At 40.7% G+C, this 25202-nt stretch overlaps 1 protein-coding gene across 1 annotated transcript in view; it reads right to left on the bottom strand.

Moving 5' to 3' along the window:
* sorcs3a (sortilin related VPS10 domain containing receptor 3a) overlaps nucleotides 1–25202 on the bottom strand; it is a 251886-nt gene that overhangs the window by 103158 nt on the left and 123526 nt on the right. Inside the window, exons 3-4 of the mRNA XM_005750127.1 lie at nucleotides 12001–12100; nucleotides 4945–5103 (exon numbers count right to left, since the gene is read on the bottom strand). Coding sequence (XP_005750184.1) covers nucleotides 4945–5103; nucleotides 12001–12100 — 259 coding nt within the window. The remainder of the gene's footprint in view (nucleotides 1–4944; nucleotides 5104–12000; nucleotides 12101–25202) is intronic.

The following is a 25202-nucleotide window of genomic DNA, read 5'->3' on the forward strand; positions in this document are numbered from 1 at the left end:
TTAAACAGAATCGAAAATGGAATCGTGAAAATCTTATCAATACCCATCCCTAAGTGGCATTATACTCAGCGTTTCTATTCCTCGTATGTCAGCAGAGTTGACTAAGCTATAGTAAAAAACCGTTCAGTGTAGATAACAATTATACAAATATTGTGCATCTTGTTTGTTTGCCTTCATTTATGAGCATAAAGCAATAACGTTATGAGCAAACAATCAAGTCTGGTGTAACAAACGTATTTTGAACTTTGAAAAATCAAAGAACTATTTAACCAAGAACGATCAGCAAAGAATACGCTGCACAGAGATTGTGGGGAATATGGTTCCATTTTTGATGCATTTTACACCATTTCTAGTGAAGTACAAATTTACTAAAGTGACTTTATTTGAACAGAAACACACATGTGCCGGCTCGCTGGTTATTCTGAGAAATCCATGAACTGCAAAATCAGATTTTACTGACCCGTCTCTGAGGAAACCCTGCAACTTCAAATTAAACTTAAGTGCATGATCTATGATATAAGGAACTGTGACTGAGCAGCGCTTTCTCAGCATTGGCTTCAGTTGTAACAGAAAATTTGAATAAGAGAAACCAAGTAGTGAGACGTTATAAAGATTGGTGAGAGTTCAGCGGCGTCAAAGAACTCTATTGAACATATGCAGAAACACAGCAACAACAACAGCAGAATCTATTAGCTGATCTTTTTACTGTAAAAGAGATTAAAGCTGCTGACTTATGATATTCCACTGATTCTCTGACAGTGTGAAGAACATAACGTGAAGTCGCCAACTATAGAAGAAAAACATGGCTAACAAAACTTGGTCAAAGCACGAAGAGAAGCCTGAAGGATGCTGACACTACACTCTTTGATCAGGTGAAACAAAAAGACATTTGAGAGTGAAGTTTGCTCTGAATGGATGGTCATATAAAGAGATGACACTTAGCTCAAAAAGCTGGTTTTAGAGGAATGTTCCAACATGACGTGTTCCAAACAAACTGCAAAAATCACATACAGTAAATCAAATGCATTCCCCATGTCTCTGATTAAAAAGGGGAAAAATTAATTAGAAGACGCATTTTTGCTCCACTGAAGAACAGCTCAAAACAAACATATGACAGAAAAGTAAAACTGTCTGTTTATCCTTCCGTCCATCCATGTTTGCCCAGGAGGATCCCGAGCCTTTTGCAATTAGTTGATAAATTATTTAGTGTCATGATCCATGGGAGTGTCTGGAGGTTTTCCATCTGTGGCCCTGGGTCCTTCCCTTTTGGGTGGGACCTCCAGCGCCTCACCTCTATTCCATCTGCAAGCAATCAGCACGAGAGCTGCTTAATCCTGTGCAACCTGTTTTTCCTCGCCAGTTTGTTACTCTCTCAATGGCGAGCTGTTGCATTCCCTGGTTCAATGTCACCAGGATATTCTCCGTCTCCCTCTCTCCCTTCCTGCCTGCCCTCTGACCTTCTCATTACACCTCAGGGCTCCTGAGGAAGCGTCCACGGACCTCCCCTCCTCAGTGCTTACTAACTCGGACGTGTAAAAACCCCTCTGACCTCCTTTTCTCTTACCTCTCCTGCAACCTGACTTGCTAGGACCATCCCTCTCAGTCCCAGTCACCGATCCTCCGTGGCTATTATTTACTTAAGACTTTGTCCGCTTCGTATACAAATATCCTTGTCAATAGTTACTTTGCGTGTGTTTGGTGTCTGCATTTGGGTCCTTTCTTTGGGTGAACCTCTGGTTCATGACATCTAGTTATTAGCCTTTATTTTGATAAATATTGATTTATCTTAAACAAATAATAAACCTGCTGCTCCTGATGAGCAAACTGCTTAGCTGGAGGTTCAAGCGTGGTTCTAACACACTTGGAGAATATGTATTCAATCAAAAAATCTCATTTCACTTTATTGGTAGATCAGTTTCCACATCTCCTTTAATAAGCTATGGGACAGTAACTCTAATTTTAGAAACAAACAGCATCACACTTGGGGGCAAAACAAACAAAGACCATACTATACTATACTTGAAATTAAAATGTTGAGCTTTTGGATTATTATGTAATCAGCTGGGGGAGTATTTGTTCACTTTCTCTTTATGTTACTATCATGTATTGGAGTGTAAACTAAATACAGGCTTAAGAAACTGAGAACAAACCTCTCATTTGAGTTGATGAAATCCAAAGTACAAAAGGTCCACAACAGAAAGGAAATGAAAGCCAAAACTCCAAGAAGATGATACCAACACAAAGACAGAGACTCGGAGGAAAGGCTGGACTATTTATTCACACGTGAGGTAATCAGGGAAGCAGAAGCAGGAGGGACAGAAGACACATGTGAGAGTAATCAAAGTGCACAGGACACAGGAAACGATGAACTACCAAAACAAAACGGGAAATGAATAGCAAACAGAGGAATCACAGGAGGAAATGCAAAGCAAAATTTAACAAGAACTAAGGAACATGTGAAAACCAAAGTCTAACAACAACTTAACTAAATACAAAGAAACCATAAAGACACTAAACAGAGAGTGCCTAAAATTATATGTAAAATTTACTTTAGATTGTCACAATCTGGGTGGAGACCTGTTAGGTGAGTGTAAGTTTCACAACTCTAGAAGGAGCAGTGATTCTCGTGGACTGTGGAGGGACAGATGGATGCAGATTATCTCATTGGTCCTAGAAAAGGCCCAAGCCAGCGACCGTGACACTCATACATATAACAGATGTTTTATATTAAAGATATAAAAGGACAGATTTGGTAATTAAATTTCCACCTAATTCAAAATCATCCGAGGCTAAAGTCAGCTTGGCTGGTTAGTTTGAAGTTATTCAACCATTTCATTTAATCACCTTTTTTTATTTTTACTTTTTTGTTAGTTCTACTTCAGCTTGACATTGAGTCCTGCAGCGTGCTTTAGAAAGATTAGTTGTTGAGCGGCCTGGTGCAGCCACCACCTTCCTGCACCAAGTCCCGTCCTACAGGACGATCGTTTTGGCTCTCAGGTCAGCGTCACTGACCTTAATGGCAGCTGTTTCCTGTACACAATCTTGGAGCTCTGTGTGAAGAAGCTGTGCTGAGCTACATACTGTGTGACAAAGCTCAGTGAAGGTGACACCATGATGAAGACTCGAGTGGGAAATGAGAATCATTACAGGCTGAGACTCATTTTTAGGCACAGCCAGCTCTCCTACTGGGGCTGTTTCCTGATTGAGGTTCAGCCTAAAATACGACCAAAATAGTTTTTCTTGTTCTCTAAAAACCTCCATAATGAATTTACCGTTTCATGATATAAATTCCTTATATTCAAAACAGTATGGCCACGTTCACCATGTGGCTGTGGCTAATGGAAGACAGTTTTCATATACCTGTTTCATATGGTTTGCTTGTACAATGATAGGCACAATTTTTTTGTTTTCCATGACTGCGATCTAGCTCGCTAATCAAGATACATGAAAAGTGTGAGAAACACAATATACTTGAGCATCATAAATACACATTTTTAAATGGTAAATGACCAACTTTGCAGATGTAGATCCCAGACTTCACCCGACTATTTGATTAGTTCATATGGTAGTTATGTTGTCTTGGAAACAGATGCTGATGCTGAATGAGAGACACTGAGGCAAAAACACTTGATGTGGGACTCTAACCAACAGGTGGCGTCGGTCTGCTGCTCGTTATAGAATTGGATTGATTATTTTCATAAAGAAAATAAAGATATACGGAGCCCCGCAGGGGACATGAGAAAAAAAAAATTAAGACTGACAGATCTGGCCTTCGACCTCCCATTAGCTTCAAGCTAATGGGAGGTATACTATATGTATATACACATATAGTATATATATATGAGTGTGCAGTAGTAGCAGCAAGCAGGTGAATTCTGTACATTAATATGAATAGTCAGATATCTATTCATATTAATGTACAGAATTCACCTGCTTGCTGCTACTACTGCACATTCACCCAGTGTATATACTATATGTCTGTATATATATATATAATGTTCTTCCTCTACACCCCCCCCAATTTTTGCACATGTCGAGGAGCGTGTCAGACTACATTTCACTGTGTGTTATACTTGTATAACTATGCATGTGACAAATAATAAAGAACCTTGAGGTCGAAGGCCAAAGGCCGAAGAGGACCTACTACAGCCGGGAGGAACACCGCTTTCCCGGCACATCGTGCCTCGACCTCCCGGTCGGCTTCAAGCCGGTGTCCAAAGAATGCGGCTCCCGAGATCCCAAGTTTGTTTTGCGAGATCCCGAGTTTGTTTTGCGAGATCCCGAGTTTGCTTTGCAAGATTTCGCAAAAGTCACTCTTAATTTTTTTTTCTCCCATGTCCCCTGTGGGGCTCCGTAAAGATAGAACATTTTTATTATCATAATTAAAAATTACTTGTTTGTTAGTTTTCTTACAAGCGCTTTCAGCAAATATGAATTTGCTGTCACACACACTTCACAACCCGAGGCCTTTACAGTGATTTGGGGGGTAGTGTAAAACAGATGACAAAGGATTTCTGTGCTTGTATTGATTGTGGCACATGTTACATGAAGGGTTAGTTAGTAATGGGGAGAATTTAACAATTCAGTTCAACAAAAGTTGAGAGTGGAGATTTTTTTTAGCACCGTTACTGCTACCACTGAAGAGCTTTCATGCAAAACAATCAATATGTTTAGCTCACAAGTTAACCAAGGGGATTGTGACAATATTAAAGGATGGATATAGAAATAGAGGGTTTGTAATAATGGTGTGTCTCAAAGAAAGGCCTCAAACTTAATTCTAGCTAAATAATTTTAAATTACATTCATCGGGTGAGTAAAAGCCATCAGGTAATTAGCTAAATTGAAAAACCTACAGTATGGTATGTGAGCAGCACAAAAGGTTGCAAGTAAGGAGCAAAGAGCTAATTACAGGTGAGGACAGAAAAAAGATGACAATGATCTCACCTTCTGGTCGTGACTGTAAGCTAAGGCCCAGTCCTCTTCAGTGGGGTGGAATAAAAGGCTCAGGAGGTAGAAATTGAGGCGGTACTTCTGGTAACTGGCTCCCTCATCAGTGCTGATGAGTACGCTGCTCTCAAACTCCGGATCTGTCAACACCATAATCTGAGAGTGGGGAGGGGAAGAAAAGGAAAAGGATGAGGAGGAGGGCTTGCACACACGTGAAGGATAAAGGTGTGCGTTTTTGAAGATGGGAGAAGAAAGGATTTAAAGGGCAAATTTTGTGCAAAGAGGTGGAAAGATGGGGAGATGAGAGGAGGTGGAAGAGAGACGTTAGTGTCAGCAGAATAGGCTCGGCATTTTGGCACACGTCGGGCTTATGCTTGGCAAACAGCTCTGGAATATTTCCAGCTTCATTTCTTGACTATGACTGTTGCACTTGCGTTGCCATAGTTCTGCAGCTTTTCTGAGGCGGCGCTTCGGCATTTTCATCGTCTCGTTCCAAAATAGAAGGCTGCTCGCAGCAAAGAGGGAAGTGGCATCTAAACCAAAACACAACCACATTCGAGCACGTAGGTGGCATCAGAAAAATTGATCATTGGAACGACTTGTCCAAATAGATTACAGTAAAGTGACGCCACTTGTGGTCTAGCTGCAATTAAGTGCCGTAGAAACAAGTGATTGAGCAGCCATGCATGAATCTGCACATACAGTGTGTTATTTTGCTTATCAGTCGGTGCTTTAGCATGTCATTTTTCCTTCCAATAAAACTCTAATTTCAAATTTAACAGCTCCACAGTAGTAGAAGCCCTAATTTCATGCTTGGAATATTTCTACCAGAGCTATCACAGTTATTACAGTATTCACTAAGAACAGGGATTCCACAATGCATATTTCTTTCAGCTAATGACATTTGGAGTCTTTGTGGGAGCAGATAAAATGTTCACAGGAATTCCTCCTTGAATAAAAAGAAGGTGTTAGCATAGATGTAGCATTTAAAAGGGATGGTACTATTTTGACTCATAGAATCTGAAATGAATTCATCATCAGTTTGGTTTACTTTTATATAAACAGGGATTTGAATGATTCCACACAAATAAAAAAATAAAAAAATAAAAATAAATAAATAAATAAATAAATAAATAAAGGTGTTTTGCTGTATGCTTCACTTTTAGGGTAACTAATCTTGATCAATACACACTTCATCACAGGATAGGTGTGGATGCTCTAATCAGCCATAACATTAACACCATGCAGAGTTATGCTGGGAAATCTGGGTTTTGCATTGGTGTGGATTGCTCATTTGATACGTACAGCCCACCTCAACATTTCTGCACTGATGCAGTGCTCCCATGAAAACAAAGAGCCTGTGGGGTCTGAGGCATCATTGTGTAACCCACAGGACCCACTGAAAGCATTCACAACGGCATCACAGGTATCGGGGGTGTTTCAACAGTACAATGAAGATGAAGAAAATATTGTGCATCTGATCTTTAATGTCTTTATTAATACTGTTTGCTTGGCTGCGAAGACTTGCATGCTGCTAATATGTAAAGCAACATGCAAGTCTTTGTAATATTTATTATTTCTCGGCCGAACAGTTTGCAGTAAATGTTTTATAGCTCACCTTTAAGAAACGGCTGCTAATTTGTTAACACACACACACACACACACACACACACACACAGTAAAATTGAACTGGTAAGTCCAAAAACCCATTTTATTTTTCTTACCAAATCCTGATGAAAACACTGTTTGCCTGACTGCTAGCGCTTCTGCTTACATAGCCTCTCAGCTAACTCCTTATTGGTCCTGTTGGTCACCTGGTTCTGAAAGCCGCCCCGTGTTGCAGCTGGAAACGGGGTTAATAGGCCAATCTGTGCTCCACAAAAGTAAAAAATAAAAAGGAAAAATTAGCTTGACTCCAACGTTCTCAGAGAGCCGAGTACAAACCAATCTACCGTGTTTCTCGTTAGAATTAAAACATGAGGTAGTGCAGCTCTGAATGTTTCTCTCGCAGTGTTTAGTCTGTTATCTGGCTTACACTACAACGCCCACACCTCCACTATAATTGTGTGGTGGAACGGTGGGCAGCGATGGCGCTCACAGCCCAAACGGCTGTTTTCTCTCGTCAATTCCATTTGAATTGGAAAAACAACAGCACATTTGTCACTGACAGAAAAGCTAGACTTCTTTCCAGAGCTTTAACCGGGAACCCTCCCCGGTGGTGATTTAGATAAATTGTTTTTCATTAAGCACCAATAAACAGGCAGCACTTTCTCAATCTGGGTTTCTCATTGGCCCGGGCTCGCCAATCTTGCCATTCATTACCTGTCACTGTCTAATGCCAAGGCCTCCTGATATCTGCAACAGTCTTTGGGGCTTGTCGGATGTAATTTACAGTTTTTAAGCAGTAATCATATTTCATCATGTTGCTGTGAGCAGCAGAGTCTGTTTTACATTTTCAGTCACCTGTCAGGACTTTCAGTTAAAGGAAAGAAAAGCCTGTCTGAACACATTGTATGTCTCATACAAAAATCTACCTTCGTCTTTAGCTCGAGCTTTGAGCTGAGCGACGAGCATCACGTATTCTTGGTACAACTATAGCTTTCAATTGCAGCATTTTAGGTCATCTCTCCTGTAGCCTTGATTCAGAGAGGCTCACGACGGGCCTCTCATTTTATCGGGAACCAGTCGCAGAAAGCATTTTCACATTTCTATTACTCACTTACCACCTTGTACGTGCAAAAACAACCACATTACTTCCCAACCTCAGACATTATCGTAACAAGCCCTTTCTGTCTGTCACCTCTGCAATTAGAAAGAACCCAGAACCAATTCAACGCCAATACAAAGGCGGGAAATGGAACAGCAGCCAATTTCTCTCCTGCCTACTAAAACAATCAGCCTCAAACAATAATTATTCACTTCCAAAATCCCAGTGACCGATAGCATTAGCGAGAGGTGATTAAGATTTCCCTCACAGCATCCACTCGGCCTCGGTGAGGAAGTGGGCGAGTGAGGAGAGTAACAAAACGAAATCGATAAAGGTCGGAGGGATAACCTTTGTGTTTTATCAGCCTGCCGTTGAGTTGTGCATGGGCTATGGCACCAAGACGGAAGCCAGCAGCTGTCGGATGATGAGATGTGGAGGTATGGATCAGAGAGGGAGGAAAAGAGACTCTCTGCAGCAAATGAATCGCATCACGCCAGATCAATTGAGCTTAGTCTTTGTTTGACGGGAGGGTTTAACACAGTTGTCGCAGCACTATGCTCATTAAGCATGGATCAGGACTTAATCGCCAACATTTAGCTATCATGTTTTCACTGTCTCGCTTCCTCAATGGCATTTTAACAGTGCACGTCCTTATTTTTAATTTAACGTAATCCATGAGCTGTTCGATCAAGGATTTAGCACATGGTGAGCATCAGAATACAGCCAAGAAGATTCATGGCAGCTGTCAATTTCAGCGATCTGCACTAAATGTCATTACCATCATTCAAATCTATAATGCGACTTTGTAAAAGGTCACAGCTTCACCTTATTTCTAAAACAATGTAAGCACAAAAGAAAAAACAAAAGCAGTTAACATATAATGGCACCTTTATTGTGGTTGAAGGAATATCTCAGAGGGCAGCAGACGATTGTATCTCACAGTGACTGATTGGGCACCCAGACGGCTTTTTTATAGAACACGGGCAGACATTAAACACGACGACTCGGATGCAAGAGGCAAAAGATAAATAAAGCAAGTGTTCAGGCAAACTTTCATACATGCACGACGGTAAACCAAAATAATTAGGCCATAGATGAGGTCGAAGAGGCAATCAGCCCACAGGCAGAACGAAACTGGGAAAACATTTGGATTATTGCTAGATTTTTTCCAACGTACGCCGTTACAAACCTGCATTAAAAGAACAAGGACTAATATCAGTTGTTTACATGAGTACACGTGTTATTTTTTCTTTTTCTCGCGTAAGCCGAATAACACAAAGTGTGTCACATCAGCAACCTGAGAGAGAGAGAACCTGAGGGACTACGTTTCTGCTATGCCCTTGATGTGGAATTAAATTTTCTCCACATAAACAGAGAGGAGGAGTGAGTCATGAGGAGCAATCAGCATCGGCTATGATCTGTTCCTCACCTTCACGTGGTTTAGCTCAACACTCTTGGAGATCCTATTAACTCCCATGGCACGCAAACGTATTCAGGGTCAGTACCTTGGCTCGGCCCTGGCATAGTGAGGCTGATGAGCCCGAGCACCTCCACAACAACGAGCACGTTCTCCACACGGCCTGTCGTCACGCTTTGGTTTGTGCCGCACATGAGTCTAACCAAGTAGGCCAATGTAGACAAAAGGATTGTTTCCAAGGATACGTAATCATATTGTTGGGAAAATCTCAGTTCTGACTAAACTTACTTTGAATTGACTGTTTAAATGTTTTAAAGAAAGATTTTTCAGTTCTACGGTCTCGGCGGTCCTGGGTGGCGTTTAAAGAAGCCTTTGTGAATATTTTATAGCGACAACTGATCTAACATATAAACACTGTGACAGTGTGAAACCTACAGAGAGTTCTCAACTCGACGTGCAACCTTTGAATTCTAAAGTCAGTATTATTATGACTGTTATTAAGGCCAAACCCTTCCTGCTTAGGTTTAACCTTCTTAACAATGTTCTCAGCTGCAGGAGGCAGCCCACCAGCAAACAGCTGACTTATAATATTTACCTTATAATATAAAGTACCTTCAGATGACTAGTGATGATAGTGCAGTGGTGCTCTTTAGATAATGTGAAGTTCTACATGCATAATCATTAGACAGTCTATGTAAAAGAGACCTTACATAATTGAACCACACTTTCTGTCGATGTCTTTACTTTGAATTTCACATCTTAGATGGAAAATAATCTAAAATGTTATTCTTCATACTGTAACAGTTGCAAAAAGGCATAAAAGGCAATAGGACTCTTGTACAATACTATTAAAAATAATAAACAAAATAATGACTCACATAAAACATACTTTAACTATCTGTACTAACCTGCGACTCCAAAGTGTGACTTGTTATTCCAGCTAACAGCCCGTCGAGCTCCACGTAAACAGCATTATTGTCCCCAGCCATAAATACCAGATAAACTGATCATCTTACTGCTTTCCAAACTTTATTTTTGTCATATGCATACGGTAGTTGCCGCGTTGTGCCGAGAGAGCTGGGTCGATATATATTTATGTACAGAATACTGTAAATTGACTGAAAACACATGGATTCCCTTTAGGCTACAGGTCGAAGAGACTCCGACTGTAGCTTTGCTGCTTGGAGCACACTCTTGGCTATGATTTCACTTGCCTATCAAATTTTTGCTTGGAGCACCAGATGCGTGATGTTCAACACATGAGGGAATATCAGAGTTGCAGCCTGATGCTAAAGACTTCGGATCTCAATATAAAAGTGTAGGGATTTAATATCCCTCCTGCTTGACAGACATGACCTGTAACCCTAAAGATAGAACAATGACCAAAACCCTAAATGATTGGGTATTAATTAGCACATTTCATTTTAGCTGGAGTTAGACAGATGGATAGAAAAACATATTTGTAGATTATCAGAAAACAATAAAAATCAATGCTTGACAGAACTCTCTGGCAAATGAAAAACACTGGCAGATGGTTGGCAGCTGGCAGTGGTCATGGGTTTGTTTTTTGGGGGCTTGAAATTCTTAAAATTCCACTTAGATTGTTGCCAGAAACATTCTTATAGAGCAAGGACTCACTGTACATAGTTTCCTAACTAATAGACAGACGATTTTATCCACAAGCAAACTCACATAAGATTTTCAATTTCAGATACCAATAATAATAATATCGAATAACCTATGTTACCTAGTATTCTATTTAATACCTCAACTTGTAAACACAGCATTTAGCAATGAGCACTGATTTAATCCTACCTGTAAAAGCCACAGAGGTATGTCATATAAACCAGGCAGCTGCTCCAAAGATAAACACTGCTTTCATTTACCAAACAGACCTGTTCTGTCTGTATTCTGTCTCTGTCAATAAACCTCAAGACTTTCTGCTGATGTTCCCATTGAAAAGCCTCAAAATGAGCTGATTCGCTTAAAACTATGATTTGTCAAGTTCAATACAGATTTTTAACCTCTAAACATCCATCACACAACCAATTATGATGGTACCTTTCAGATCGCGTCTCCTCAAAGTTCTTCTGTTATAATATTTCCATTTGGGTTTGCCAAACAGCAGTAGATGTGGCCCTAACCCTACCAGGTCTAAACAGGTCGTGGACAGTGTTCAGGCAACCTGCACGTTAAGCTGTTAAGCAATAAATTCTTATCCGGTTAGATTCAAAATGTGACCATGATGTGTTTAAATTCCCTGCAGATCAGCTTATTTATTTAAGTGCACAACACACACAGCTCGGTGGTCTTAGTTCTACATGAGTCTCTAAGCTGCAGTCAGGTACTTAAATCGACAGTAAATATGAGTGCAACAACTGGGATGTTATAGTTGTAGCTATAGAAATCCTAATAGATATTTTAACTAGTGTCAATATAAACATGATATTTCTTCATGGGGAGTAAAGGATTTGATAGTTTATTTATTCAGAGTTTTGCGTTGTAGTGATGAAAAAGTGTGAATTTCATAATTGTTCTAAATAAATCATCTTTGTGAGTCTCAGTGCCCTTTTCTTATTGGCTTTTCCTAAAAAATGTGCTTTGAAAACAAAAACCAAAGCAAGAAATAAAGTAATCGTGCCAATTACAATGTTTTTACTAAAATTGGTCTTAAGTTCCACTGACAGTGAGCTGAAACCAAAATAAAACGGGCAAAATAGACATTACTAGAGTTATTTAGTGAATAGAAAGAGTTTTCTCTGAAAAGACGGCTCTCGGGAGAGCAGACTGATGAGTATGACATGGCTCAGGTTGTACTGATGGAATTAGGCCTGTGCAAATGTAATCATACATTCATTAATTCATTAAAGGAAAACATGTCAAAGCATTTCCACTGATGAGCAACTTTTGTGATAAATGAACGTCTCACCTTTCTCTTGTTAGACGGACAGACGTATAAGTAACTTAGGACAGTCTTGGATCCAACTTTGTCATTCATTCTCTCATATGTGGAGCCGTAATCGGTGGATCTGAAAGAGAAGAAGCCGTCGGAAGCGTGAAAACACTGCTGTGGATAACCCCACTGGAAGTTTGAATGCATGAGTAAACAAACAGATGAAGGATTCCTGGGACATTGAGCAATTCGTGTCAAATAAATTTCATTTGCAAGCGATGAAAAGGAATGCGATATCACACGCAATGGTAGCACAACATGCAGGATAAAGGCCGGTATGCCACTCTATATAGCTGCTCTGTGCTGGACCAAAACCTCTGGCAATAGAACAAGAGAAGGTTAACCAATCATCTATAGCTGCCAACGAAAATGATCCATTCAAAAACGTCTAGGGACCTGGCACTATAAATAATTAATTCTCTCCTGATGACTACTATGAAATAAAATATGACGAGTGCAAAAACATGTGGATGTTCCTGAACCCTCCAGCTTTAATAATTTAACAGTGGGAATGAGCCTGTTAGCCAGCCTAGTCCCTAGAAACTCCACATGAATCCATCATCACTAGTAACTACCAAATCCGCCTTCAAGTAGCATATTACAGCTTTTACAGCCCTGTTCTGGCTTTTTCTTTTTTTTCGTGGGAGCTATATTCATACCCCGGATTTCTCTCTGTGGGGAAAGGAGCACCCACACACCTCTGCGGCATATCTCCCGTTTGGATTTGCAGTCTACTTCAAGTTATGTGGAAAGTGAAGATGATACCTATTTCCAGATTCTTTCCTTTTTCAGTCCAGCTTGTGTTCCTTCAGCGGGAACGGGCTTTCAAGGAAATTGCAAAGAGATGTCTCTCATTCGAATTCATCTCAGAATGCCTGAGAGTCACAGCAGTTGCTATGATTACAAAGCACAATAATGAGTCAGATGGACAGCGTCGTTTCCACAGCATATTAAGGTGAGGTGTGGGGAGAAGTGTTGCACTGAGAATGATCCTGATTTGGAGCGTGAGCTGTGAGCCTATGTGCTTAGACTCTGTATTCCACCGTCGGAGAATGCATAAGTAACGTTAAAACATGCAGCACGCTGGTCTTGGTATAAGCGCACACCAAGCATGCAATCATCATCATCATCGTCTAGTCATCTCAATGCAAGTTGATAATATCTTTGATGAGCCAACAGGAGAAAGTCAGATCATGATTAGCTGTGACCTCCCTGATGACTCACGCTCTGTACAAGAAGGCTAATTATTATGAAAGGAAAATAAGCTGATTATTATACAAGATGACAAAAGAAAGCTACACACATCATACTTTTAGACCAGTTCATAGATGGGAAATGTAAATAGGGATACAGCGTTTCCAACTTGACAGCAATTTAGAGTCCAGAATACAGGAATGCCCAATTGTTACTCTGAACTATATCCTGAAAGGGAAAAATTGTAATCCAGCTTCTTTCTGTAAAGAAGGATACTGGAATTTGTCCTCACTGAGACCTTGTGAGAGTATTAAGGTCTTTAGGTCTTAATCAGGGTCTCCATCCTTTCATGTTCTACTCCTGCAAGGTTGTCCAACTCCAGTCCTCGGGAGCTACCATCCTGCAGCTTTTAGACGCATCCGTGTTCCAACACACCTGAATCAAATGAATGGCTTGTTATCAGGCCTTTGCCAAACTTGATGGCATGCCGAAGAGGTAATCAAACCATTTGATTCAGCTGTGTTGGAGTAGGGATGCATCTAAAAGCTGCAGGACAGTAGCTCTCGAGGACTGGAGTTGGACACCCCTGTCTGCATGCTAATGACCAACTCTTGGGGGTTTTCACTGTAGCCATGATATGCCGATGGCAAATAAAATATATCTCTTTCAACACTTCAACAAACCAGCAAGCCAAAAACGCCAAAGAAAAATACAATACATCATTTGATCTCCACATGGCCTGTTTAACTACACCAGGGGTGTCCAATTCCAGGCTTCAAGGACCGGTTTCCTGCAGGTTTTAGATCTCACCCTGAATCAAATGAGTTATTCATCACCAGACCCCTGGAGGACTTCAAGACATTTAAATCAGCTGTGTTGGATCAAGGACACATCTAAAACCTGCAGGTCCTTGAGGCCTGGAGTTGGAAACCCCTGACCTACACAAACCTGAAGCCTGCTCAGACCTGAATGACTTTTGACTTGATTAGTGAACTATTTGAGGCTTTCTAGCAACCAGATAGCGTCAGGTACCAAAAATGTGTCCCTTTGGTTAAAGCTTTTTAATGCAGCACTTCTCAGATATGCAAAAACTGCAAAAATCTGAGAAGTGCTGGTTTCACAAGTTTCCTAAAATGTTAGAAAATGTATCTTACTGCTGTTGAAGCTGGGATAAAACCTAGTTTCAGCGACAAATGCACTGAGATGTTTCTCACCGCTGATGGGGCCACTGAGCAATGTGTTGATTGCAAGGCCCCCTGACTTGTTTATATGCCATTCATGCAAATGAACAGGTGGATGGTTTTATACGCTCCTGCTGCGTTATTGAAATGTAGTGGCAGTAACATGTTAACAAAGTTGGAACCAAACGCATCTGAAAAGGAGAATTTTTTTTAAATCCTCGTTTAATGCTCTTAAGATGTGTCATAATAAATTAAAGGCACATGCTTTTTACTATGTACACACAAAATACACTCATTAGAACCACCTTTCATGAAAAGTCTGCATGCTGCCTAATTCATTAAATCGAATGGCCCTGCCATCAATATTACCTTGGTGAATCTTTTGCAGGGGTCTAGGACAGGGGTGGGCAATTCCAGGCCTCGAGGGCCGGTGTCCTGCAGGTTTTAGATCTCACCTTGGGTCAACACACCTGAATCACATGATTAGTTTGTTACCAGGCCTCTGGAGAACTTCAGGACATGTTGAGGAGCTAATTTAGGTATTCAAATCAGCTGTGTTGGTTCAAGGACACATCTAAAACCTGCAGGGACACCAGCCCTCGAGGCCTGGAGTTGCCCACCCCTGGTCTAGGAGATAACACGTACAGAGAAGAGTTATTTATTTTATATTTTAGTTAAATTAAGTTTGCAGGTCCTGCCTGCCACTTCAGCTGAGGTCAAGTTAAAGCTGTGATTTGACAAGCACAATCACATTTTGTGCAATTAAATTAAGGCGAACTGAAAGTATTTCTTATAGGCTCAGAGTGTGTTTTCAGCCAAATTTGGCCGGTCCTTGCGCCTCTAATCACATTAAGTGTTCAGGAACTGACAAGTCCAATTTGACCTGAGCTGTACTTTTAAGGATTCTCAGTGATGCAGAGAGGATTATCCATGCTTACATTTCATAGTACATCAATTACTGCATTGTGTTGTTTCACTAAAATAGACCTAATACTTATATTGTTTCTATAGAGGTCCGGCTTAAAAGCCACATTGTGTCTAAGATTCTCTTCAGTGGCTGCTTGTATTTAATACTTATGAATTTATTTATTACTTGAAAGCACTGAGAACATTTTGTTTCTCCATAAATGTGAAGCCTCTTCTGCCTTGTTTTGTCCCTGCCTGATTTCTTTTCTGCATATTTGTCACACATTCAGGTCATCAGACTGATTTCAAATTTTGATATCACGCAAAGATGAACTGAATGCAGGGATTTATCTCCGTGTGAAACCTTACACTTGCCTTTCAAACGTGTTCACCTCTAAGTCAGTCAGCTTTCTAAAAACATGTTTGAAATCACAGTTAATTAATGATATGAATGATATGAATTAATAAAGAGGTTTGGATGTTTTTTCCCCTCAATAAAAGAATCATCAACTGCATTTTGTGTTTACTCAGGTTATCTTTGTCTGTCGTTAACATTGGTTTCATGACCTGATGACACTGATTATGTCTCCCTCCAACCAGCTCCCTGAGCCTGGTTCTGCCAGAGGCTTCCTTCTGTCAAAAGGGAGTTTTTCCTTCCCACCATCGCCAAGTGCTTGCTCACAGGAGGTCATGTAATTGTTGGGTTCTTCTTTGTTTCATTACAATATAAATCATTGTTGTTGTGATTTGGTGCTATATAAATAAAAACGAACTGAATTGAATTAAAACTTGTGTGACAAAGATGCAAAGGTGCGAATGCATCTTCACAGCGCTGTATAGATGTAGAGTATGTGCAACTGAGGAAAAAATGACCCATTAATGATGGATTTTATAGATTTCACTCTAGCGTTGGCTCAGATATCACCTTCAGCATGGTCATAATGAAAGTAGATCTGTACAGCAAGATGAATCCAGCTGCCATCCTTTGCAGTGATAGCCCAAAAGGATCATATCTGAGGAGACACGCTGCTTCCTATTTGCCTTTTGCAACACAGCTGCAACCATGGAGTTGAGCTCTATTGGAAGGTGAACATTCAGTGAAGTAAAACAACGTTTGCTTATTTTTTTAGAGACTGAGCCTGTCCAGGTATGCTACAAGATACTGCACCTCATTGTTTATGTCTAGTAAAAGCATTTAATATCAATGCAGAAAAAAGAGCCTCCTTTATGTATAGAAACTGAAATTATTTTTATTCAGATAAATCACAGCCTCCATGTAACATTAAAAAAAGAGTTTCAGTTGGCTAACGCTAACCATACCATATCATCTTATTAATAAAATAATTTCCATAGGCGTGTAAGACTTGGTTGATACTTTTATACATTGAAGAATTTGTATTTTATCACTGAGGTGGTGAAACTTTAGATACATATAACTAGTTAAGTAGATACATTTCCTTGTAGTAACTTAAGATTAAAGGGAAAAAAGTTAATATCAGTCTACAATGGTAACTTTGGTGTAACAGGGCAGTCCTCACCCCACCCGCCAGGCACTATACAAGCACATTTACAAAGCTCCATTCACTGATTGAACTGACTAAAGCACAAGCTGCTTTCACCGTGTCCTAAAAACAATTAGTCTCCGGCACTGCGGTGCCTTACACGAGTTTGAGCTGTGTTCAAATGTTTTGTATCACAGGTTGTTATTGCAGGTGATCAGATGGAGAACACAGTGAGGGCAAATGGGTTGAAAGGAACATTTTCCTTTCCCCCCCAATCCTATAAACACACTCCCTGATGTTTCACGAGTGACTGAGCTGATGGAGGTCCGTGAGCAGTAACAAGACCACAGACACTCGAAATTGCCAATTCTCTTTTGGTTGAACAACTTCATTCTTCTTGGCTAGAGAATGACATTTTATGAAATCTGCGTCCAGCTTTTGAGTTCAGTAAAAGTCTGAAGATAATTAATGTGATTGTGATATTTATCCAAACTTCTGGATTTCAAAGCACTTGTTTTAATCTGGTTTCCCCTCCCCTTGTTGGTTCAGTCCACCGAGAAGCTTGTACGTCTTGTTTCGTCCTGTTGGTAAGATGAGAAAAGAAAAATAAAGAAAAAGGAGGCATAGTCCCAGAGACGGTATCTAATGGGAATCCAGGAAAGAAAGACAACTACTGCCTATTGCTGCTATTTTGAATGTTCAACAAATTTTCAATTTGAAGCACAATATAAGTTTCTTTCTTACACCTGCTTCCATTTCTATTCAGTCGTGCAGTTTCTGTGGAATTAATGCCTGTTTCAGGCCTGTGGGGAAAGATAGCAGCTTGGGATATTTTTGTGACTATCGGTAAAGGAGATTAAGGCAGATTTGACTCAGGATGTTACATCAGACTCTCCTGAGTGCAGGATTCTCTGTAAGTCTGACTAAACAGACTTACTATACTGGTGAGAGCATAATCGATTACACAATATTCAAGGCCTCTGTCAGCCTCTATACTTTAAAGCTTTAAAAGAAAATCCCAGATTTTCTAAGTATGCCAGGCAAACATGTATCCTGGAAAATACCGAAATGGAATCTTCTATATCAGTCACAAAGTGGAGGTCACAAAGTGAAGTCCTTCCATTTTTTTAAAAGAGCCATAAAAAGAGATGCAGTGCTGAGGATCACAGTGTGGGAACATCAAATGACTGGAATAAAAGGCAGACAGAAATTGCATTAGGGAATGTTTGTGAGGTTTTGCCAGATGGCTGCCAGTAAAGCAGAACAATTCAGCGTTGGTGTACAACACGGTTGACCGTGCTCTGGGGAGACAGAGAAAAAAGCCATGCACTTCAAAGACTGTGGAGACTGAAGGATGAAAACTTCAACCAAATCATCTTAGTTTCTCAAGCTTGTACAAACAAAGCACATCACCCTGAAGCATAGAGGAATTAAAGGAAACTGAAGTCTGCTGCAGTGCAGTTCCAAAGGAAAAAACAAAAAACTATCCGACTCTTTGTAAACCTGACACTGCGTTACTTGCTATAAAGTTCAATCTGTTTGTGAATGTATGCATGCACATATACAACAGCAAAGAGACCCGGCAAGAACTGAAAACACCAAATCAATATTCATCAAGGGTCTAAACATAAAAGCATCATCAGGTGGCTGTCAAAGCCAAATGGCAACAACTCAGTTATCCTCAGAAAATGAGTCCAACGCAGACACGGAAGCCTCAGAGAGCAAGAAAGTCAAGAAATAGGAAAAGGTTTCTCAGCAGAGAACCCTGCAGCAAAATCAAGCCCGAAGACTCGGAACACTCACTGACTGATGCGCTCGAAAAACATTCTCGGCGCTGGTGAACCGAAGCGTTCTATGCAGTGCTAAAGGGTCAGAGGTAGAGACGCCTGAATGAGTCGCAGACATTTCCACTGCAATTGTCTGAATTGTTGCGGTCTTTTGTTCCAGGGACAGACTCTTGGGGCATGACAAAGCCAATTCTGCTCTCGCCATAGGTCCTCGACACAAGCTCACTCTCTGGATAGTATCAAGGGAACTTTGGGTGACCACGGAAAGAACTAAACAGAGCCGTTGCCAGAGCTGAAATTCCCATCATTAACCCCCACCGCTATCCAAGCCCCAGCTCAAAAGTCTGATGCTTCCTCAATGATGATGATGGAGCGTGTCACTGCAAATGCAATTTAGCCACAAAATACAAAGAATCATGAACCTCACTGGGTGTTTCAAGAGGATGTGTGTGAAAAGAAGAAAGCAGATCCAAATGTACATGGGCCAGAGGGGCCTAGCATGCGTATTGTGAGAACAAACCAAATACAGAGATTGTCTCTTCACCTGTGTTTGGCTTTTCAAGCCAGTTCTTATTCAAAATAGTCAAATATTGCTGTTTTCTCAAAGGTGCTCACATCTCAAAACTAAGAAAAAGATGCTCTTTTGCATTTATGCTGTGACATACTGTGTTTATGGCCAAAGCAAGGCAGCTGTTTAACTCCCAATTCACCATAAATAAAGCACAAATGTTTTAGTAAGCCAAAATTAATCAAAATGTTCAACCACTTAAACTCATTTAGTGATCAGAAATAAGAAATACCTGTAATTTGGCCTCTTAATCAACAAATAATAATGTGTTTTACTCTTTTTTTTCATCCTTTTTTTTAAAACAGTGAACTTTAATAAATATTTAGTATTAAAAAAACATCTTTAATTAAAGAGCTTGTGGTGGATTAACCATTAAAGAAACATATAAAAAGTGTTAATTATCAATACTGTTAATTTAGAGCAGCTGTGGAATAAAGCTTCATTTGGTTGGTGGTCTAATGAAGCTGTTAACCTCTTGTTACCCTTTTACATTTAAAAGCACTTGCTAGGTTTAATTTTTCAGTGTGATGTTTTGAAATGGTGCGTTATAACCTAAACCACAGTAAAGTAAAATGTTATTAATAGGTGACCTGTAACATTGAAGATACAAAGAGCAGAGATAGTGACAGTGAACGAGATTAAACACTTTGATCCAATCATCGAAAACCGAGGACACCGCACAAGAGAGATGAAGAAAAGACTGCAGGCAGGGTGGGGTGGGTGGAGACGAGTGTCAGGGGTGATTTGTGACAAAAGGTTAGCAGCTAGAGTGAAAGGGAAGGTTTACAAGATGGTAGTGAGACTCGCTATGATGCATGGATTGGTGACAGTGAAACTAACAAAAGCACAGGAGGCGAGAGCTGTTAAAATTTTCATTGGGAGTGCCCCGAATGGACAATATTGGAAATTAGTATATCAGAGGGACAGCTCAGGTTTGGAGATGACATTCGAGAGACAAGGCTGAGGTGGGATAGTCGATATACTGGACAAAGGATATTGAATATGGAGCTGCAGGGCAGGAGGGAAAGAAGAAGACCACAAAGAAGATTCATGGATGTAGTGAAGGAGGCCATGCAGAAGGTTGGGGTGATGGACAGAGATGGTAAGGATTGAATGAGATGAGACAGAAGAAGAAGAATCAGCCAATGAAAACAAAGTAAATCAGAAACCCCCAAGAAGACAAACAAAGATATCACAGCCATTCCTTCAACTCCCTAATGATGATGTCACGGCTCGGATGGCCGATGTGTTTGAGGTGTGAACCCAAAAGCAGACACGGGAGAACAAAAATAAGTATAAGAAAAACTGAGCTGAGCTCGATATCTTAATTAACAAACTGTGATGAGAAACATGAACCTGAACCAAAGCATGAAAGTAATCCTGAAACTTGAAGTACATGACATGAGACAAACAGACAACCTGACACTGGACAGAGGGAGACAAAGGATGTAAATACACAGAAGGGTAACGAGGGAAGTGGAAATACCTGCGGAAACAAAATGAAACACACGGAACATGGAAACACAAGACTTTCAAAATAAAACAGGAAACATGGAGAGACCTGGGACACTGTTGGCCGGCTGTGTACTTTTGTTGTGCTCTGTCTTTAAGTCTCTGCAGGTTCCTGATTGGAAAAGCTGACGGCGGCTGATTGGTTCCTGATCATGTGGCTCTTTTCAGAATCCCTCACCAGCAGTTGTGCTGGGCAGCCACTGACAGCAGCAGCAGACCTGACCCTGGCTTCCAAAACCTGTGACCTTTATGTTTGAGATTCTTGTGACTTACCGAGCTTTGTATATAGTGTGTACATTAGCTTTCACTTGTAAATAGCACATTGTAAATAGCACTGAAACAGATAGGGTGAGCTGCCTTATTATTTTTCCTTGTACTGTTTTCTCCTGTTGTGTGGCATTTGTCCTTTGTTTCACATAGGGTTTTAGAAAGCAGCACCTCTCCTGACTTAGCTTGTTCTGTTTGTTATTTTGGCCTTTGTTCACCCCGGAGCTTCATTTTCAGTGTACACAAATAAACCACCGTTCACCAAGAAATTGTTTTTTCTGTGTATGGTTTTAGGGCCCAGGGCGGGGTCACTTCCTTTTTTAACTCTTATGTTACGTTCCTGTACCCCTAGACTGGGGGGTAACATAAAGTGGGGGCTCGTCCGCTCTTTTCTTTTGCCATTCTTTTTGCTCATTGTGTTTTGTAGGTTGCCTACAGTTTTTGGTTGGCAGTTTTCTTGTAGTGTTGGGGGTAAAATAGCCACAATGACTTTTGACGTGGATGATTTTGCACAACAACCCACCATGGATACGTTGGATCAATGCACAAAGGCAGATTTGTTGTTGGTGGCAAATTTGTTTAATGTTAGTGTGCCTTTGAATGCTAAAAGGCAGAAATTAAGCAGTGTCTGACAGCACAGCTGTTGGATAAAGGGGTATTTGCGAAGTTGAAACCTCGGCCGGTTGATGCGACTGGAGGTTTGGTGGTGGATGTGGGAGCAGAAGCTGCTGCAACCATCCCACAAGCTGCCAGTGGAGGGATGACACCAGGGGCGGAGGCTCCTGCTGCCATTCAGGTCCCAAACGTTAGCCCAGTCGGACAATTACCAGGGTTGGGTATGGAGGATCTCAGGCTCGCCCTTCGCCTGAAAGAGGTGGAGCTTGAGGCTAAAGCCAAAGAAGTTGAGCTTATGCATCTCCGCATAAGGGCTATGGAGCTGGATCCCTCCAGACAACGCAATGTTACCTCTACCCCAGTGAGTAAAATTGTGAGTAAACCGCCTGATTCATTCTCCTCTGATCAGTTTGATGCAAGCAAGCAAATTGCTTTAGTGCCACCTTTCAGAGAAAGTGAGGTTGACTCTTTCTTTAATGCCTTTGAGCGCATCGCAACCACTTTGAAATGGCCCAAGGATGTGTCGAGGATGTGTCGAGTTTGTTATTGCAATGTCAATTTTGTCGCAAGCTTGACAAAAGATACAGGGAGAGGGACACAGAGGAGAGAGACAGATGGGGAACCTACATAGACGAGGAGATAACACCTAAGATGAACTAATAATAACCCCAGAACTTAACATTATCTCATAAGTACTCAAATACCAAATCACTCTGCTGCTGATGCTGCAGGTGTATCAACCCACTGAGACCAAAGGAAAGCTTGTAAGTATCTGTGGAACACAGTATTTAATGCTTTGAGATGAGAACTTGGTTCCCTGGTTAATGTACCTCCACTCCAAAGACAGGCCACTGAGCTAAACCTGCTTTTTAGGAACTTCTTTGTTGACTTTCAGGTGAATTGTTTTCTCTATAGGTTAAAACTTAAAGAAATTTCATTGAAAAGTTTGATTTTTTTTCCCCCCCAATCATCTAGATTTTACATACACACTGACAACAAAGACAGTCAAGAGATTAAAGGAATTCTCTGGGCAATTGATCTTCATATTCACCAGATTTGAGTCCTAATGAAGTCCTATGGGAGACTGTGGTGCTATAAAACATCATAATTAAGGCAAACAAAGTATGGCTACGATAGACTAAGACAGCGATTGCACCAAAGCTTGTTCAGTCTTTGTGCTGTAGGTAGCAGCTAGTTTATTCCCAGTGAGACATAAAGATTACTTCCACCAGTTTATACAGATGTTTTAGGCTTGGACACTGTAAAGAAAGTAAAGACTAATAAAAACAGTTAGCAACAGATCATTAACAGCTGGAGCTTTTTCTGTAGTTGGCAGTAAGAATCTCACAACATCAGGAACATTGCCACATGTTCCTGCTTTAGACTGAAAAGACCACAGAAGGAGGAAGAAGTGCTAGAGTTAGGTGAGGTTTTCATGCATAAATAGATGGACAACACCAGCTCACCCAGACTTGGTCTCATCAATCGTCATGCCTAAGTCACATGTTGTTCTGTGACGTTGCTGTTCTGTGCATCTAAATAATGTCGTTTGTCTAGCTAATTTTCTCTGATTGTTGTTTATTGGTTACAGGTCGGGATGCAGTGTCATCAAAGTGTGTTTCAAAGATATCTGTCCCAGTCTTAACCTACAGTAGAAGTATAGACGGCTAGATGAATTGAGGATCAATGAGCCCTGGGTCAGAACTGCTTGTGTTGTAGACCAAAAGGTCTCTGTGCGATTGCCCTGCAGCGACTGGCGACCTGTCCTGGGTATTTGTTTGCCATTTATTCTGAGACATGGAAAAAAAGGCTCAAGTTTCACAGTTAGGCCAAGCAGGAAGAAGCAAGCACTGAAAATAAATGGATGCATGAGTTGCCCAAGGCAATTAGTCTGTTTCTTGGAGCCAAGACTGCTTCAGTCAACCAGTGGATTAATACGCGCTTTAATCCGAAACACTAAGCAGGCGCTCCAGACAGAATTCAGGCAGAAACACTGTTGTCATACTTCAGCGTTAGGGTAACTACAATTGTCTTCGCCATGTTGGTTTCATTTAAAGCAGCCTCCCTCACCAACCATTTCAGATTAAGTTGTTCTAAAAATATGTAATCCTCAAGGGGAGGAAAAGAGAACAAAGTCAAGGGGAAAAACTGTAATTCAGTGATAATTGGTGCTGCATACCAAGAGTCTGAAGGTTGAGATGTATCATAGAGTTAATTGGAATGAGTCTGTGAATCAGCAGATTTTTAAAAATAGAATATAGATTTAGTTTGCTTAACAACACATGCAATTTATTTAGTTATGTGTTTTTATTCATACTCCATGTTGGATGTTTGCACCGAGGGATGTATCTGTGCAAATGTGTTATATCGCTTGTGTCTCAGATTAGGCACTACTGCATGTATCTATACATAGTTTCACATCTTTTCAGCTCTTTCCAGATACTATACTGATGATTTAACTGTGGTGAAGGTGTGAAATGTTACTACCACGTACCAAGGTGGAAGTTCTGCAGTTTGTGAGCTGCTGTTTGTATTTCATGTGGATCCAACTCTAAGCTTTAATAAAACTAAAGTGGATGAGCGTTTTAAAAAATAAAAAATAAAAAAACACCCACTACAACGTTGTTATGAAGAAGTAATTAGCTAGAGAGGCTAAAGCTATTTTTGTACCAAGCTCTAAACATATTTCATGTTGCTGTAAAGGTGGGTCTTTTAACATGGGGGTCTAGGGGATTGACTCACTCTTGGAATCAGACTCAAGCAACCATTTAAGGAACTGCAGTTTTTATCATATTTCCACTTGTTTCTTTTTTCAGAAACAGAAGCTGCAGCTTGAATAATGGCTTTTTGCTGGTGCATATTTAATGTTTTTCTATTATCCTGCCCCACTCCACACCACTGTGTCTTAACCAAAAGACATACAATTATGTTTCTACATTTCTGAAAATGTCAACAAAAAACAAACATTGTAAAGTCAGCAAAGGAAATATATCCCAAAAGGTTGATTCTGACTGCAGGTTTCCCCAACCTTAAAGACCAGTCTATTTACACCTACAGGCCAGTGGGCACTCTTCCAAGGATGAGGATGTCCACATCCTGGACAGCAAGGAACGCTGGTTTGAGCGCGGAGTCAAGGAGGCCATTTATGTGAAAAGGGAAAGACCATCTCTGAATCGAGGAGGGGCCTAAGGGTACATCTGTCACCATCTTACAATGCTGTGATTGCAGCCATTCCCTCAACTCTCTGCGAATGGTACTCATGGCCATTGATCAGTGGGCTTTGGTCAGTGGTTGTTGATCAATGGTCATGAGAATTTGCATATCAGATCAAGGAAATGACCTCAAAGCCCAGTGTTCATTTAGTGAGCTAGTTTCAGTTATTATGCAAAATGCTGTTTATAAGGTTGGAAACCTGCAGTCAGCTGAGACTGAAGAAGTCACTTGGACGAGTGTCGAAATGTTTCTCCCGCTGAAAACATCCAGATGAACCTTTCGGTGTGATTGAGCATGCATCAAGACAATCTGCAAAATAATTTTGATACTGAATGTAATCATGGTGTCACATATGTATATAATTACATATACCATTCATCCAGTCATCCACATCAGGGTTGAGATGGAGCCTCCCAGCTGTCAAAGAGCGGGG

Source organism: Pundamilia nyererei, unplaced genomic scaffold (genome assembly GCF_000239375.1).
Source record: "Pundamilia nyererei isolate P.nyererei 1_Seehausen unplaced genomic scaffold, PunNye1.0 scaffold00263, whole genome shotgun sequence".
NCBI classification, from domain to species: domain Eukaryota; kingdom Metazoa; phylum Chordata; class Actinopteri; order Cichliformes; family Cichlidae; genus Pundamilia; species Pundamilia nyererei.